General features: G+C 36.6%; 1 protein-coding gene across 1 annotated transcript in view; it reads left to right on the top strand.

Moving 5' to 3' along the window:
* The window catches only part of dmrt1 (doublesex and mab-3 related transcription factor 1), a 37,076-nt gene that overhangs the window by 10,040 nt on the left and 9,646 nt on the right, over positions 1–17,390 (top strand). The window contains exon 4 of the mRNA XM_038298257.1: positions 9,004–9,178. Within this exon, the coding sequence (XP_038154185.1) occupies positions 9,004–9,178 (175 nt within the window). The remainder of the gene's footprint in view (positions 1–9,003; positions 9,179–17,390) is intronic.

Below are 17,390 nucleotides of genomic sequence, written 5' to 3'. Positions count from 1 at the left end.
TCCATGCTTTGTAGTATCAATAAATAAATGAATACATTTCATATAGTAGAACCTTTATTATACACGCTACATAGAATAAAAAAACAGTGATGAAACAAAACATTATTGCATAGCTTGCCTGAACCATAAACACAAAATTAAGGAGGGTTTCATTTTAGAATACATTTTTTGACAAAATTAGATATTTAGCATTGCCAGCATAAATGTGCTGCTTTATGCATGTCACAGCAGAGTAAACCTTAAATCTTTTAGACTGTTAAAAGTATTATTTATTTATTTATTTTTTGGCTGTAGCTTGTTGCTTCATTTTTTTAACAAGCTGGGTCAGTATGGTGAACAACGACCTCTTAGAGTGCTTGTGTGTTGTCTGATGCCTCTTTTTAGACAACAAAAAAACTGCAGAATTTCAAGGGTTAAAAAATTAAAGTTTTTTTTTAGCAGATTGATAATAAAGAATAGGCCAATAAATAATAGTATAAATAAGAGCAAACCTAAATCACACAGTTATAGGAAAAGTATTTAAAAAATATTGTTCATACTTGATTTTAAAGCTTAGAAACCTGAATTTTAAATCGGTTTTCCAAGTTTCTGGTTAACATATTTGCTGTGAGGTATTTATTTGAACCTGTCCTCAGAAAGAGCATCTTATAGCGAACACTATGGCTCCCTCCCTCCTTTACCCGTCTGCGCATCCTCTTGATTTATGCTGAAATGTATCTCTATTGTGTCAAAGGAGATGATATTATGCATGAACTAGATTCTAACTATAACTCTTCCCCCAATCCCTGATGACGTGGTTTGCATTTTGTTTTATTTTTATGAAGATCATTTTTTCAGACTCTCCTCAACTCCCTTCAGTTTCCCTCAGTAGCAACATCTAGTTTAGGGGTCAGTGCCTCTGCCACCCTGCAGAGGCTGAATTGCAAAGGTTAATGGTATTGTCTGTCGGCAGAAGAACAAACCGCCATGCCTCAGCGCTTAGGGAAGAAAGTGAGCACATTAATGCTAATCAGTTAGCACACTTTAGCATAATTTAGCCATCCTCCTTTGTGATTTATGATTTTTTTTTGTCAGTTTGAAGGGGTTACGGGCCACGATTCTCTAAATATAGGGGCCACTAGTAATTTCAGTTTTTATTATTTTTGCATTATATTAGTACCGTAAACACACAGCAGGCAGGAAAAAGATGGACATTTACTTTAACACTTCTTTTTTTTTTTTTACTTGTCTAAAAAGAGACAATTTATTTCACTATATTTCAGCTTTAGTAAATCATACCTCAGGTGTTATCCCTGACAGAGTAGTTAAGAGTTTATCTTTTTATTTGGAGAAAACAGTTTCTTGTGCAGAGCATACAATGCTGTTAGACATTTATATCTTCTCTAAATTTATAAAGTTTCAGTTTTTTGAGGACATAAAACAAAACAAAAAAAAAACACGTATTATCTACATTTCATCCATTCAGGAGCTGCATTGCTAGATACGTCTGTTTAATTACTTTAATTGTTATGTAATTACAAACGTATTCATACATCTTGAACTTACTGAGATTTTTTCACCGGTGTTTAGTTCGTTTAAAAAAAAAATTTGAACACAAGAGTTTGCATAATAAATGCAAACACAACGCTGATGCTTTCATTGCGAGCTAACAGCTTTAAGTCAGCGAGCGAGACACAGAAGGCTGAGTGGACGTGGCGTTCACTGCTGTTTCCTGCACCAACTAGTGGTCTGGTATCTAAAACTGTCTTCTAGCCTAAACATAAGTTCTAAATTAGTTAGTTTAGTTATTAGTTATTGTTTTCAACTTACCTTAAAAACACGTTAATAGGACATTTCTCAGCAAAAAATCAGTCTTAAAAATGTAACATCACAGCTGGATGTCGTTCCAATTCTGACCTCTACAATATGATTCTTCAGTTTGTGTGGGATACTAATCTACAGGCAGCTTGGCTGTAAAAACTCTTTAAAAGGCTAAATAAACTCAAGAATTACTATTTTTTTCCCTATTAATTAATTGTATTTGATCATCTGTGGACCTGAACGGACAAACCCAGTGTAGTGCATGAAATTGAATGAGAGGCAATGTCCCTCAATGATCTAATAGGACACCCAGGAGGCTAAGGTGAATTAAGGGCCTGGTTGAATTAGCACATCTTTAAATTGGGATCTACCTTTGTCTGATTTTAATCTAGGTGTAATCTGCCTGCTTTAGGTTCTCAGAAGTGTTTTAGATTTTGAAGAAACTGCATCATGAAGACCCAGATACACCAGATAGGTCGGGAATAAAGTTAGGAAAAAGTGTTAAGACGGGTAAAGTTAGAAATAGGTGTCCTAAGCTTTAAATATACCACACAGAACACCTAAATAATCAAAATATGATGCAGAACTACCAAAACATTTCCTTCTACCACTCTGATTCCCATAGGAATATATACTGCACCCTAAATACACCATTTTCGAAACTTGGTGGTGGCACTATTCTGCTATCGGGATGATTATCTTCAAAAGTCATCGGTAACTAGGTCAGATTTGAAGTTGGAAGATGGATGGAGCTTATGTCCAGACTAGGGCTGCAACAACGAATCGATAAAATCGATAAAAATCGACTTTTAAAAGCGTTGGCAACGAATTTCATCATCGATTAGTTGTGTCGCGCGATTATTGCGTCATCTGCCGCGCCGTCATCACTGCCTCTTGACTGAAAGAGGAAGAAAAAAAAATACGGCAGAGCGAGTCAGCGCCGCAGGTGCAGTGTTGCCAACTCCGCGACTTTTCAGACCTCCCCAGCGACTATTTTTCAAAAAAGCGACTAGCGACAAATCTGGCGACTTTTTTCGGTGTCACTGGCGGCTTTTGGAGACTCTTACGTGAAAGCATGCATCGTTCCTACTCTGCCGTGGGGCGCCTCCCCCACCCCAACCGCGTTTTCCCGCAGGAGTCCCTCTCAGTCAGAGCCTCAGCGTCCAGACTGCAAATGAAGCGCGCATGCACCGGGATTGACGGCGCAAATTGATCACAATAATTAAAATAGCCTGCGCTTTGTAAAGCGAAAAAAGTGATAACATGCAACTTTTTTCAAAAGAAATTAACATGGCACGGAACCACCATGTTTGTTTGGTTTTAAAGAGGGGAAACGTAACGTTAGTTTCTCAGGTAGCTCATCTGATGCTTTCCTTACCGTGTTAGTAGGTTACAGACAGTGATAAGGTTGGCTACTTATTTTACTTTTAATTTCATTTGAATTAGCTTAAGCAGCGTTTATATTTACTTTATAAATAAATTAACTTGCGAATTATGAGGGCAAGACTTTTAAAGTTTAAATCTTCTGGCAAAGATAAAGTAAAGATGATCCTGCAATTTATGGAAGTAAAGCAGAATAAAATCCAGCAAGATCAGTAATATGTCAATTAATTATATTTGCCACATTCCCATGTAAATATCTGTCTTTGGAGGATGTGTTTTTTAGCACCCCTAGTTCTCTCATTTTTATTCCAAATACAATTTATAATTTGAATCACAGGGCTATTTTTATCTCTATGGTTCAGTATTTTCTCAAGTACCACCTTTAACTGCTATACTTTCCTGTCTTAAAAGGCAGCCCTCTTCTAGTCTAAAAAAAACTCATTTGTTGAAATGGGGGGGCCTATTGTTTGAACCCCTTAGAGGCTTTTAAAAACAAAAATGTCTTTTTTTGCGCTTTATGAAACAAAGTACCCTATATTTTGTGGATGTACAGCTACATTTCTCATGTAAGTTTGCGTAGTTTTAACACAAACATTTATTTTTCATATTGCACCAGTACAGTTAATGAGCAACCTGTACTTGTGTGCTTGTTTGTTCTGTCTATAATGTTTATTTTGGAATAAAGAGGTTAATATAAAAAATATTTTTTGTCCGATTCATCGATTAATCGAAAAAATAATCGTCCGATTCATCGATTTTTAAAATAATCGTTAGTTGCAGCCCTAGTCCAGACCTTAACTGCAGTAAATAAAATGATAATGCTTAATTATTAAAATTATGAATGATATCCAGATATATTCTCCCTGTTGTCAAGCTGAGCCTGAACTATGATGGAAAGAAAAATGTTATCTGTAGAAAAAGATACAATGTCACACTTATCAGCTTTTTATGTAATAGTAACTGTTAAAGCCATGAATAATTTCCCATCTGCTTCAGTTATGCACTACATTGAGTAGATCTGTAAATTAAAATCTATATAGATAATCCAGTCTTTGTAGTTTTATTTAGGAAGTAAACTTGAGCTCTGAGCTTATCCCTTTCTAACACCCAGCCCCAGAGGAAACCATGTGCTTGTTATCACTGTAAGGCCATCTAACTACTGCACTCCGTGCTCTCGGTGCCTGGTTGTCATGCAGGTGGATGATGTAAAATAAGGGTGGGACAGAGCTTCCAGACAGAAGATGGTGCCAGATAAGAAGACAGGCACTTTCAAGGTGGTAGGAAATCCCCCCCCAAGTCAACAATTAGTTTATAAGAAGGGTTTTATGTGTATGGAAACCTTTATTGGTGGGAACATGCGCTGCACATTGCTTTCTGTCCTCATGCCAGTGAGACAAATGAATTAATTTTATCATGAGAATTTAAATGTGTGCAATAATTCAAACATTTTAATAACTCTGATCAACCAAGCTTTCTCTAAGCATTTTATAGGAACATGGAAAACATGCAATAAAGTAGGAAGTGTTTTGCTGATGACTGATCTGCATGCTGCTTTAGGGCTAGATCACTAAATCGCAGCCTTTTTAGCTTTGCTTGTGTGTTTTTAAAAATCTAATCGATTTTCATTTAGATATATTTAAAAAAATAACATATATGAAGTAAGAAATCCAAATATTCTTTTTTTAAAGAAGTTTTTTTCTGTAGCAATGATGAGTCCTGATCATCTTCAGGTGAAAATCTTTCATCTATGAAAACAAGAGGCTGGAGGACAATACACGGATATAATGTGAGACATATCAGCATAGTTCATCTGAAAAGATACCTTTAGTTCTTCACTTAACTATGTTTTAGGTTCTTTTTATCTAAAATAATGACATTTAACTTATCGCTCCTTTATCTGCTCTAATTTCCGAAGATGAGCATCAGAAACCAGCAGGTGAAGATCCTGTCTGATCTCTAATCCCGCAGCCAAAGAACATAGACCTAATTAAACAAGAATAAAACATCCTAATTATGTAATATATTAAATATTTTATACAGGAATGCATTACATATTATTAACCTCCGTATCAGATGGTGTTTATCTTTTTTTGCAAATCTGTTTTGCTCCAATAACTGGTCGTATATTAGTAGTATTTGTTTGGGATTGTGATAATTGTAGAGATACAGCGTAGGATAGGAGGTTTTTTCATTAAAACAACCTGCTCAATTAATCCTGTTAATCTAAGGATGTTTTGTGTGGGATTGAACATAAATGACTTGTTATTACATCAGCACCAATATAGCATATAGGTCCTGGAGGAAGTTTCATCCATGTGGATCTGCATCAGACACTGGGTTGGATCCAGAAAAATACAAAAGATTTTTGTGGTCAGGTTTTGTTAAGAGTTTTGTTGGGCGTCCTGAGAGCGATAAGCTTGGTGCAGTTTGAAGACTCCATTCCAATCTCTGTTGTATTTTTCACAGCCCAATACGAGAGCAGAGTGTCGTTTAAATAACAGTTTATAAAGCTGTCGGAGAACTGATGAGGTGGACAATACGGGTGACATATTACAGACTGACAGAAATCAAATTCCATAAAAATGAAATTGAAAACCCGGAGTGAGACGGCCTTGCTGCTGAGAAGACAGCTTGTTTTAAAGTTTCTGAGCGACTGGAGAAATCCAGCATATGTTGCACATCATTCCTAGAATTAATCATCATCTGTTTTGTTTTCTTTCTGATGTCCTTACATTTCTGGGTTGTGCAGTAATATTATTCCTGGGATAAATGACTTGGTATGCATGTAGATGTCCTGTAGGAATAAAACTGGCTTTAATTTTTTTTTCTTTCATTTAATAATTGTTGTAATACATGTTATCTGTGTTTGACCTGTGGCAGTTCCTGAAAGGAATGCAGCTTTCTGCTGCAACTTTTTACATAAAAACGTTTGTTCAACTTTTTTTTGGTGCTATCTGTGTTTTGTAACATTTTAGTTGCGTTTTTCTTCTTCTGACCAACAGAACCTTTTGGTAAGCAACAGCATAATTTGTGTGGGGACGGACAGACAGAGAGAAAAAAATGTTCTCCTTTATAACAGAAAGGAATTTCTTCCTGATCAAAATTGTTCATGTAGCCACAGACATCTTCAAAATGAAAGTTATCAGATTTTCTTAATATGTTGGTATGTTTAAATCTTGTTTTTTTTTGTTTCTATTTTGTGTTTTTTAATAGATAAATAATAAGCTTTTTTAAGTTAACTTGTCCCTTATTTTCTTTAGAAGTACCTCATTACAAAACATAAACTATACATTTTCTAAATACTACAGTATATTACAGTAAAACTGTCATTTAAAACCAATACTAAAATAATAGCTAAACATTTTCAGTTTTGTGTGTTCTAACATGGCTGCACTGCATTTAAAAAGTTTATTTGCTCCTTTTATTTGTTCTTTAGTGTCAAAATGCTTAAAAATCAGACTTCTATTAGCTTGTGTTGCTAACACTGATTGCAGTTACTTTGAATCTGACTATATTAGATGTGATAAAAACAGAAACAGTAGAAAACTGCACTTGTTCTCATTTCAGTTTTTCTTTATTTTTCTAAATTATTCTTCACTGTTCTTGTGTGTTAGCCAGCTGGAAGTAAAGATTATTAAGCTTGAGGTACCTTTAGCTATTCTGGGCTCATCTCCTCTTCATTAAGGTCACTTTGTATTTTATTCTTTTTATTTATTATGTAAAAAGTTTGTTTCAAACATTCCTATTCAGGAAAACCCTTGTCTCCGCTGGTCGTACACCAAAGTTTAAGATTCATTATTTTGTACATTTTGAGTATCTTTGCCTCGCTAGCCTTAGCTAGTCCCGATTTACTTTAAAGAGCTGTAATAAAATAGTAGTTTTCTATCACCTTTATTTTCCTCAATAAGGAGCCATGATTATTTCCTATAAAGTATGTTTTTTCACCTTCAAATGGAGAATATTTTCCTTTTTTATGCTTTTTGATGAACTAAAAAAAACTGACACTTTTGGTGATGTTATAGTACAACAGTACTATAATAGTATTGCTTCGAAAAGCACTGCACTTGGAAGAAAAACTTAGCAAGTTTCCAAATATAGAGCAAAATAAACAGCATATCTACAGGTGCTGGTCATAAAATTAGAATATCATGAAAAAGTAGATTGATGTCAGTAATTCCATTTAAAAAGTGAAACTTGTATATTATATTCATACATTACATACAAACTCATATATTTCAGATGTTTATTTTGTTTAATTTTGATGATTACAAATGACAACAAATGAAAATCTCGAATTCATCATATCAGAAAATTAGAATATTACTGAAGACCAATAAAAACAAAGGATTTATAGAAATGTTGGCCAACTGAAAAGTATGAACATGAAAAGTATGAGCATGTACAGCACTCAGTATTTAGTTGGGCCTCATTTGGCCTGTATTACTGCAGCAATGCGGCGTGGCATGGAGTCGATCAGTCTGTGGCACTGCTCAGGTGTTATGATAGCCCAGGTTGCTCTAATAGTGGCTTTTAGCTCTTCTGAATTGTTGGGTCTGGTGTATTGCATCTTCTTCTTCACAATACCCCATAGATTTTCTATGGGGTTAAGGTCAGGAGAGTTTGCTGGCCAATTAAGAACAGGGATACCATGGTCCTTCAACCAGGTACTGGTAGCTTTGGCACTGTGTGCAGGTGCCAAGTCCTGTTGGAAAATGAAATCTGCATCTCCAAAAAGTTGGTCAGCTGCAGGAAGCATGAAGTGCTCTAAAACTTCCTGGTATGTGGCTGCGTTGACCCTGGACCTCAGAAAACACAATGGACCAACACCAGCAGATGACATGGCACCCCAAACCATCGCTGACTGTGGAAACTTTACACTGGACTTCAAGCAACGTGGATGAAGTGCCTCTCTTCTTTTCCTCCAGACTCTGGGACCTTGATTTCCAAAGGAAATGCAAAATTTACTTTCATCAGAGAACATGACTTTGGACCACTCACCAGCAGTCCAGTCCTGTTTCTCTTTAGCCCAGGCAAGACGCTTCTGACGCTGTCTGTGGTTCAAGAGTGGCTTGACACAAGGAATGCGACAGCAGAAACCCATGTCTTTCATACGTCTGTGTGTGGTGGTTCTTGAAGCACTCACTCCAGCTGCAGTCCACTCTTTGTGAATCTCCCCCACATTTTTGAATGGGTTTTGTTTCACAATCCTCTCCAGGGTGCGGTTATCTCTCTTGCTTGTACACTTTTTTCGACCACATCTTTTCCTTCCCTTCGCCTCTCTATTAATGTGCTTGGACACTGAGCTCTGTGAACAGCCAGCCTCTTTAGCGATGACCTTTTGTGTCTTGCCCTCCTTGTGCAAGGTGTCGATGGTCGTCTTTTGGACAACTGTCAAGTCAGCAGTCTTCCCCATGATTGTGTAGCCTATAGAACTAGACTGAAAGACCATTTAAAGGCTTTTGCAGGTGGTTTGAGTTAATTAGCTGATTAGAGTGTGGCACCAGGGGCCATCAATTTTGAACCTTTTCACAATATTCTAATTTTCTGATATGATGAATTTGAGATTTTCATTTGTTGTCATTTGTAATCATCAAAATTAAACAAAATAAACATCTGAAATATATGAGTTTGTATGTAATGTATGAATATAATATACAAGTTTCACTTTTTAAATGGAATTACTGAAATCAATCTACTTTTTCATGATATTCTAATTTTATGACCAGCACCTGTAATTATATCTATGTAAAACTCTTAGAACATAAACGAAGCAATAGTTTCCCTAATTCTACATTGAATTACTTTTTTTTTTGTGTAAAGCAGATGCCTCATGGGGACGGCCGCCTCCCTGGCCACAGTATGTCCCCTCAGTACCGGATGCATTCCTACTACCCTGGAGCCCCCTACCTGACCCAGGGTCTGGGCTCCACCACCTGTGTGCCTCCCTTCGTCAGCGTGGAGGACAACAACAGCTGCTCTGAGACCACGGCAGCCTGTGAGTAACACTCTGACACACACTCTTATAAGGCCCCATAAACTTTTACCCAGAATTTATCAACAGAACATCCAAGGGAGGATTGCATTCGGTTCACGAGTGCCATCAAATTTATTTTTCACTTATACTAAACCTAAGTGCAAATCCACTACTTTCTATGTAGGCTGGATCTCATCAAAGAATCTCAAAGACTGAGCTTTTAATCTGCTAAATGGTGTCTTAAAGCTTGAAAAACAAAAGAAATGTAAAAAAAAAAAAAAAAAACTGATCTGTGTGGGTGATTTAATTAAATAATTGGGAATTAGAAATTATAGTAAACTATAACCAGTGCAGGCCTGTTTCAGAAATCCCAAACAATGCTGCTTTATTTCTTTTCATCGTGTATACAGATGAAGTAGATTTGATCTCTTATTTCTGCAGCAGTAGGTTTCTGGCACTTTCCTTTACGAAGCCCGTCAGAGCACGGCTGCCTGCCTGGAGTTTATGCCTTCATTTTTTTATTACCTTAGAATGTGGGTGAATCAGATTAGGTGCTTTGCTTAACATGTCCAGTAAAGGGTGTGTTTAAAAAAAAAAGAAATATCTAAAGAATGCAGATAAGTACGTAATAAGAGTACGATCCGTGATGAGGGAGAACTAAGTGGCAGCAAAAAGGGAATTTGATATTAAAGATTTGTTTGTTTGTGTGTTTAAGAAAAGGAGGTTTGGTGAAATAAATGTATTTAGTAAATGTGTTTAACTAGTGCTTTAAGGGGAAGATTATCATTAACAGGTTACTGAGAAATCTACATAAGCTGCTCTTTATTCTCTTATGGTCACAAACTCTCTAGCCAAACATAACCTGCTATAAACCCCAGATCTTCCTTCTTGAAGCCTCTATCTGTTAACTGTAATATCACATGGTAATGCAATGTGTGCTCCCTGCACTCAGACTTTCTGGAGCTGCACATAATAACTCACCCAACAAACATTATCCTTTTAAAAGTTTGGTGGTGATTTTTTTTTTTTTTTCTCCAATTGTTGCTTTCAATCACATCTGTACCTATTAAAGAAGTGGCATGTTTTAAACATGGATTGTCCAATTCTCTATAAAAATCTATCATAACTTTTATTTTTGTAATACTACAGACTTTGCATTTCTTTGTTTTTTCATCTTTAGGTTGATTTTTCAAAGTAAGGAAACAAGTAGAACAGAAGAATGGTCTTCATCCAACTCTAATTCAACAATATAAGGAACTAAAAATGTGTCCTCTAGGGGATGTGAAATTGACTTTCTTAGTGAGCTACTGAAGTCATTTCAAGAGTTTAAAGACACTATTTTGTTATTTAAACTGTTTATTAGTAAGTAGTTTTACCCCATTTCCCTGCATACCTACAGTATGTTTTCTCCAACAAACTCTGCTTTGGTTTTATGCCAAAAAGTTTTCTGCTCAGTTTTTTTTTTACTGTTCTTAACTTGAATAGTAGGTTTCTGTTTTCATCTATTTAGATAAAAGTCGAGTCTTGAACTTAATTTAAAGGAAAAAAAAGCCTTTTTAGAAGATTTTTCGATCTAAAGCTGTCTAGGAAACTTATCTTGTTCCCTGCTGGTTGTCATGCAGGCAAAAGGCTGGACGGGTTCACTGGAAGCTGAAAACTAATTGGCACCCCGTCTTTTTTTTATATGATAGCTTCAGAGGTCTCCCTCTGAATAGAGAATATTTAGCCTGATTTAAATTCCTCAAAAGTCATCATCATCTTCATCTATACTTTAAAATAGCTACAACTGAAAAAAAAAGTGCTGTCATAGCTACAAAAAATAAATAAATAAAACACAATAAAGAAATAAAATACAGCATAAAAATATAAATTAAGGCAATAATATGAATTTGTTTAAGCGGAATAAAACAAGGTCACAGGCTAAATCCTGCCAGTGTTAAAACCCAGCGAATTAAATTAAGTCTTAAGTCGTGTTTTAAAATTTGGCTCCCTAATGTCCATTATTACTGGTTCCTCTAGTTCCCATTTATGTCACTGTAGGTGATTTTGCTTAGTGAATTTCTAAAGTTTTTCACACCCATCTGTTTTATGCTACAAATCAAAATCTAGTTTAGTTGTTTAACTAGTGTTTATAGACAGATTCTTTATTGTTTCTCACATGAAAGGGACAGAGAAAGAGCGTTAGAGGTCTTTTTTCTTGTTCTTTTTATTCTCACTGAAAGGAAGTGATGACAACACCAGCATCCCAAAGCTTGAGACCCCCACATCTTTCCTCGTAGAGATGTTTGTTTATCACCTTCAGCTGTCCCTCTGCTGTGAGGGTCCCACGTCAGCCCCCCATCGTGAATCGCCATGCCCCATTACCAGAATAAAACAACCTCAGCGGGTGGTCCCACTTATAGTTAATGCAGAGCAGAAATTATTTTAATTTCATTTAACAAGAGTCAGTGTTTGCTGTTAAGGAGTCATGGATTACCTTCTTTTTAAAGTTCTACCATGCAGCAGCCATCATCCCTGTAGAGCTGGAGCTGACATGAGGAGCTTCCTCCTAGTTTATGAACATAGGTTGCAGGATTCTTTCCATCTTTTGGGTCTCGGTTTCATGGTTGTCTGTTTTGGCACCTGTCTATTGATTTTCATTCCTTTTTACAAAATGAAACAGTAAAAACCACAACAGTTAGAAATTAATGAAAAGGTTCACAGGTGTGTCACTCATTGAGATTCTCTATTAGAGCTGCAATTAAAATAAGAGTGTTATATTTCATTCAGCTCCTCAACTTCTTGTAATTTTGTTTGCTTTCATCTTAATTTATTGAATCTTGATGAAACTGAAGCTTCTTCATCATCACTGTTTGATCCCGAATGTTCATCCATCTGTCATTTATTCATCTCCAGACGTTACAGCTTCTCTGTGCTCAGCTGGAAACTATTTTTTTTTGTGCTTTAACAATGCCTTTAGTTTGGATTTTTCCTACACAACTCTAAACAGATTGGTTCCAAACTGTATTTTTGTTCACCTAAATTATTATTTTGCTGTTTATTAAAAAAAATACATGTCTGAATATTATAAACTTCAATGTTCTGTGTGCAAATAAAATTGGCATCTGTTAAAACTGACTTTTTACTATCAGCAGAACTAACATATTTTGTAAAATAGCTATAAATTATTATTGTATAAAGTAACCTTTATGTGTTAGCTAGGATTAAATGGGGGATAATCCAGTGGGAAAAATAATCCAACTACAAGCTGGATTATATGAGGGTAACTGAATTGATTGGGTATTTCCTTCCTTCCTTCCTTCCTTCCTTCCTTCCTTCCTTCCTTCCTTCCTTCCTTCCTTCCTTCCTTCCTTCCTTCCTTCCTTCCTTCCTTCCTTCCTTCCTTCCTTCCTTCCTTCCTTCCTTCCTTCCTTCCTTCCTTCCTTCCTTCCTTCCTTCCTTCCTTCCTTCCAACAGCCCCCTGGCAGATTTATCTCCCTCCCAGGATGAGGCTAATCATTTGGCCAAACACAGACATCCAAATAACCTTCAACAGTGCCACGCTGTCCTTTCCCCTCCTCTCCTCACCTACTCCTCGTCCTCCCCCCCCTTGCAGGCCTCGCTGTCTCCGCAAAATTGCCTTCTGGAGTTAGTGAGCGGGAACAGTTAAGATTTACAAACAATGATGAAGCTTGTCATGCGTCTTTCTCCATCCGTCACGGCGGTCCGGGCGGAGCTGTGGGTAGAGCCATCCCGCTGTTCTTCATAAAAGCCAGTTCGCTGTGAAATACGCCCCCGGCCGGCCTGTTTACTGCCCCGCGCTCGTCAGCAGCCCCGCCACTGTAAATCTTCGGCCTGGAGGTGACAATGCAGTCCATCAAACTCCCTGCCTCCCCACCCTCTCAACATCTCATCTCACATCGCCCCCCCCCCCCCCCCCCCTACACACACCCACTCAGTTCAAATATACACATACACAGAGACATCCACAGTGTTTCTCCACAAACAGCCGCTGCGCTTCCTCAGGATCCTACCAGGGAGGCTCAGATGAGCTGCCCAACAAGAGTTATGATGGCTTCACTCTTATTGGGGACTTTTTTTTGTCCTTGTCCCGACAGCAGAATTTAAAAGTTTGTAAGATCTCATCACAGCAACTTTTCCTTTCTTACTTTTTAAAAACTACACTACAGTCAGACCTCTTGATTGAGCGCCGCTGTTCAGACTATACGTTTGTCTCTGTTGTTATATTGGTGTCAGCACACTGCGTACTGTAATTTAAATGCAAATCAGATTGTTGAGGTATTGCAGATTTTCACCCTGCTAATCAATAGACCTGTGTGAGCCCATTAAGTTAGAAATCCATTACTATCTTTCTAGATGATATTCTATTGATTTTTCTCACTTCAATCTATATTCTACTGTACACCAAAGTGAGTTACTGCGTATAAAGTCTGTCGTTTCAGGTTGTCAGCCTCCCCTGAAGAATAAGTATGGAGGAAAAAAAACAAAAACGACCACAACTGAAAAACTGCCATCAGTAGGTTTCTTTGTTTCGCGTTTAAAATGGGTTTTACCTCAGATCAGATTACTTTTCATTCATTCACTCTCTCACAATCATTTAGTACCACAAACCTCCGCCTTCATTTCTGAGATGCCGCAATGGCCTCACTCTTTCAGATTTATTAAAACCAATCTAATATGTAGCTGACAGCAAAGGGGTGACCTTTTTTTTTTTTAAAGTAAGCGCTGTTTCTTATCATGTTGCCAGAGTTCATTTCCTTCATTGCTGAATGAATCAAAACATCACAAACTTAAAGTACATGTACACTATTGATTTATTACCAGAGGAGAAACTAAAATGACTACTACAGAAAAAGTTTTATAATAACTTTTTTAAAGGACTGCATGACTATGAGGCAGCAGGTTTTCTTCACCTTCACAATTAAGAGGCATAATAAAAGCTGATCCCAAACACCAAAATCTATGATCTTTAAAAAACAGGGTGAAGAAAGGAGACACCAGAAAGCAATTAGAAAAGTTGAGGATGAACATTCTCATAATATCTAATGCTGGAAGAAAAGGCTCTGTCCCTATAGGTCCACTAATATACAGTATTTTATGAATGTTAGATCTGTAGGGTGGCGTGGACACAGATGTGGTCAATAAGACATGTCAGTCCCAGTCCAGAGAGCGCCCGATATGCTAGCCTTAAAAAAAACAAATATACCACCAGTATGTTAAAACAATTAAAGCCAATTTATTTTGAATCCTCTCTGTTAAATGATATAATTAGATAGATTTGTTTAACTCAAAAAGGACAATGATTTTTGACTTGAACTTGTCTTTATAGAATAAATATACAAGCTAGCAGTGAGTAGTACATTGATGCTCATACTCGTCCTGTATAAATAATGACGTCTTTAAGCAGAAGGGTATTTTAATTATGAAGTGCTCTTAGTTTCATACTGTTTTATGTAAATTTATATAATAAAACTTAGTGAACACATCACATTTACTCTGTTGCTAGCTGTTTAAAAAATGACTTAAGCTTATTAACAGAATACTGCTTCAAAACAACAGTAAATAATTTCCTTTCTATATCAGTCTGATCGCCGATCAATTTGTAGTAGAAACTTTAGTTAAGTCCATTCTATGAGTGAGCAAGCTTTAACTAAAAGCCCTTGGAGGCCTTGTAGCTCCCATTTAAGGGCTCCCCTGGTCCTTGATTACAGAATAAACCTCCTGTGAGACCTGTCAAATCCTCCTCCCTTGCTGATTGTGCTGCTAAGTGCCCTGATAGCCTCTGGGGCTGTGGATCGGCTAAATACCAGTATAATTGTCTGCTTAGGGAACAAGCACTATAGTAATGTGCTGTACAACACCACTATTAACACAAGCCTGGGGCTGTGGAGACATTAAATGGCCAGGGCTGTGTAGTTTATGTCCTCTTATCCTCACTGTCTATTTCTCTTGCTGACCCTCTCTCACACACAGATATACACACACTGTCCTGCTGGCTTGAAATGAAATCAAATGAAACGGGGTGCTGTCGACTGCTGTTGAATCTTCACCTCCTTCTCCCTTAGTTGTCTCATTATTTGATAAGAATGTGCGACCAGTGACTGATATAAGCCATATTTAGTTTTTTTCATAAGACGGGACTAGGGTCCCTTAAACTTGGATCTCCTGAAATAAAAAATAAAACTGAGACATCAGCAAAAAAATTTACGTAATTGCCCCTCTTTATCTTTAGTTTTATTAATGAGCTTTTATGTAATAAGAGTTTAACCGCATGTTGTAGTTTGTTTTGCAATTTAATTAAAATTTGCTTGAATTTATCTAACCATTCTTTGACATACTATAATATAATTTCAATTATACTTGACATTAGGGCTGTAACTAACAGTTATTTTGCAAATCAATTAATCTTTCGATTATTTTTACAATCAATTTATTAATAATCAGATAGCCAAAGGTTACTTAAAAAAGATTTTTTACGAAATTAAACCAGGTGAAACTAAAACTTTTTCACTTGAGGAGTTCTGGATAGAGCATATTGACAGGCAAAAACGTTTTATTTTAAATGCAAAAAGACGTGGTTTATTGTCTCTATACTTCAGTTAATGATTAATCGATTAGTTGACGATTATTTCAATAATCTATTATTCCCAATTAATCTGATTAATTGCTTCAGCCCTACTTGACACAAGGTGATATAATTGATAAAAAAGGTAGAATAATGTTTTTGAATACGTTTTTTGGAAGAGTATTGAATATTTAAATGAAAGGAAATCTTTGATCAGCATTTTACCTTAAAATTGTGGGATGATATCATCTCCCATTAGCAGATCCTTCGTTGTTCCTGGGAGTTGTAATGATGTTATTACAGAAATTTTTTCTCTTTTTTTGAGCTTTTCTGGGTTAAAGTTAAACACATAAACTATATTAAGTTTAAAAACATATGGAAAGTAATTGTTTTGTTTTGGAAAACAAAAAAAACAAAAAACAGCTTTAGATATTTTTCATGAGTTAAAGACTTAAAGACATTTACCAGTGATTTCTTTTGTTTAAAAAAACAAAATTCTATGTTCATGCCTGCTAACGTTTAAGCATAGGTGAAACAAATTTTACATCTATTTCTCAGGAGATTTTGTTTTCTCAGTATTTTCTTATAAAGCAGAGTTAGTAACGTTTTACCAAAGGGCGCTCATGCACTCTGAGCAGCCGTCCAGTGTCTATTGATGAATGATGTTTCCGTGGCAGCTCTCTGAAACAGTTGAAGGACTTAGATAAACATGTTTGGCAGTTTTAGCACCAGCGAGAAGTGTCCTCCTTTTCCATAGCAATATATTTCACTCTCCCTGTGTCCTTTACTTTGGCATTTTTCTTACGCTGTCGACTCACAATTAATCTCTTGTTTAAAATGCAATGATAGAAAAGTCACGCAAATATTGATCGTCCGCCTCAGCTCGTTATTGCATATCCATAACTCTTCGATGGATCACGTCAGAAAGCCCCACGATAGACTGACATGCCATTTTGCGAGCTGATGGGGCACAGTAGCCGAAATGGAGATTTAGCTGGGAGACGAAGGCAGTGTCAGGCTCCTCTCACGGTCATCCTCTGTAGGAACAGATTGGTTAACAATACAGGAGCAAAGGGTCCTCTCTGCTTAATTAGCCTTTGACCTTAACGCTTAATGCCTTCTGTCAAATTGTTTTGGCACTCCACTAACATCAGCTCTATAGCAAACCAATAATGAGCCTTTAAGTGTTTCTTTAAACATCTTAATTGCTTCAAAAGGCTCCATTCCTTTGAGCAATTGTCTCAATGGCTTTCAGTTTCCGAGATGAGAGGGAAAAATTTATGAAAGATTTAACAACGGCCAGTAAAATGAATAGTCCATGATAATGGTAATGTAAACGCTTTTATTGGCTCTGTTTAGTTCACTGATTACAATGTTTTATGTGGCTTAAAATTAGAGGTAGCTCATGCATTAGCTGACAGAGTTCTGATATGTAAGTTGATGACAAAAAAATCAAAGCAAATATTTACCATTAAAAATTGTGGTACCAGAAAGTTCTTGAGTTCGATTCCAAACATTGACACCAGGGCACCTAAATTACCGCAAAAAGAATCATGTTTGTGATGACTATTTATTTAAACACCTTAGTTACCCCTGGACATGTGTTTTCCTTATTTTGGATTAAGTTCACCTCACAGCGAGTTCACCTCGCCTGGAGTTGCCATTGGT

Source organism: Cyprinodon tularosa, unplaced genomic scaffold, assembly GCF_016077235.1.
Source record: "Cyprinodon tularosa strain WSP-4 unplaced genomic scaffold, ASM1607723v1 ctg404, whole genome shotgun sequence".
Classification (NCBI taxonomy): Eukaryota; Metazoa; Chordata; class Actinopteri; order Cyprinodontiformes; family Cyprinodontidae; genus Cyprinodon; species Cyprinodon tularosa.
This window is presented reverse-complemented; position numbering and strand designations above follow the sequence as displayed.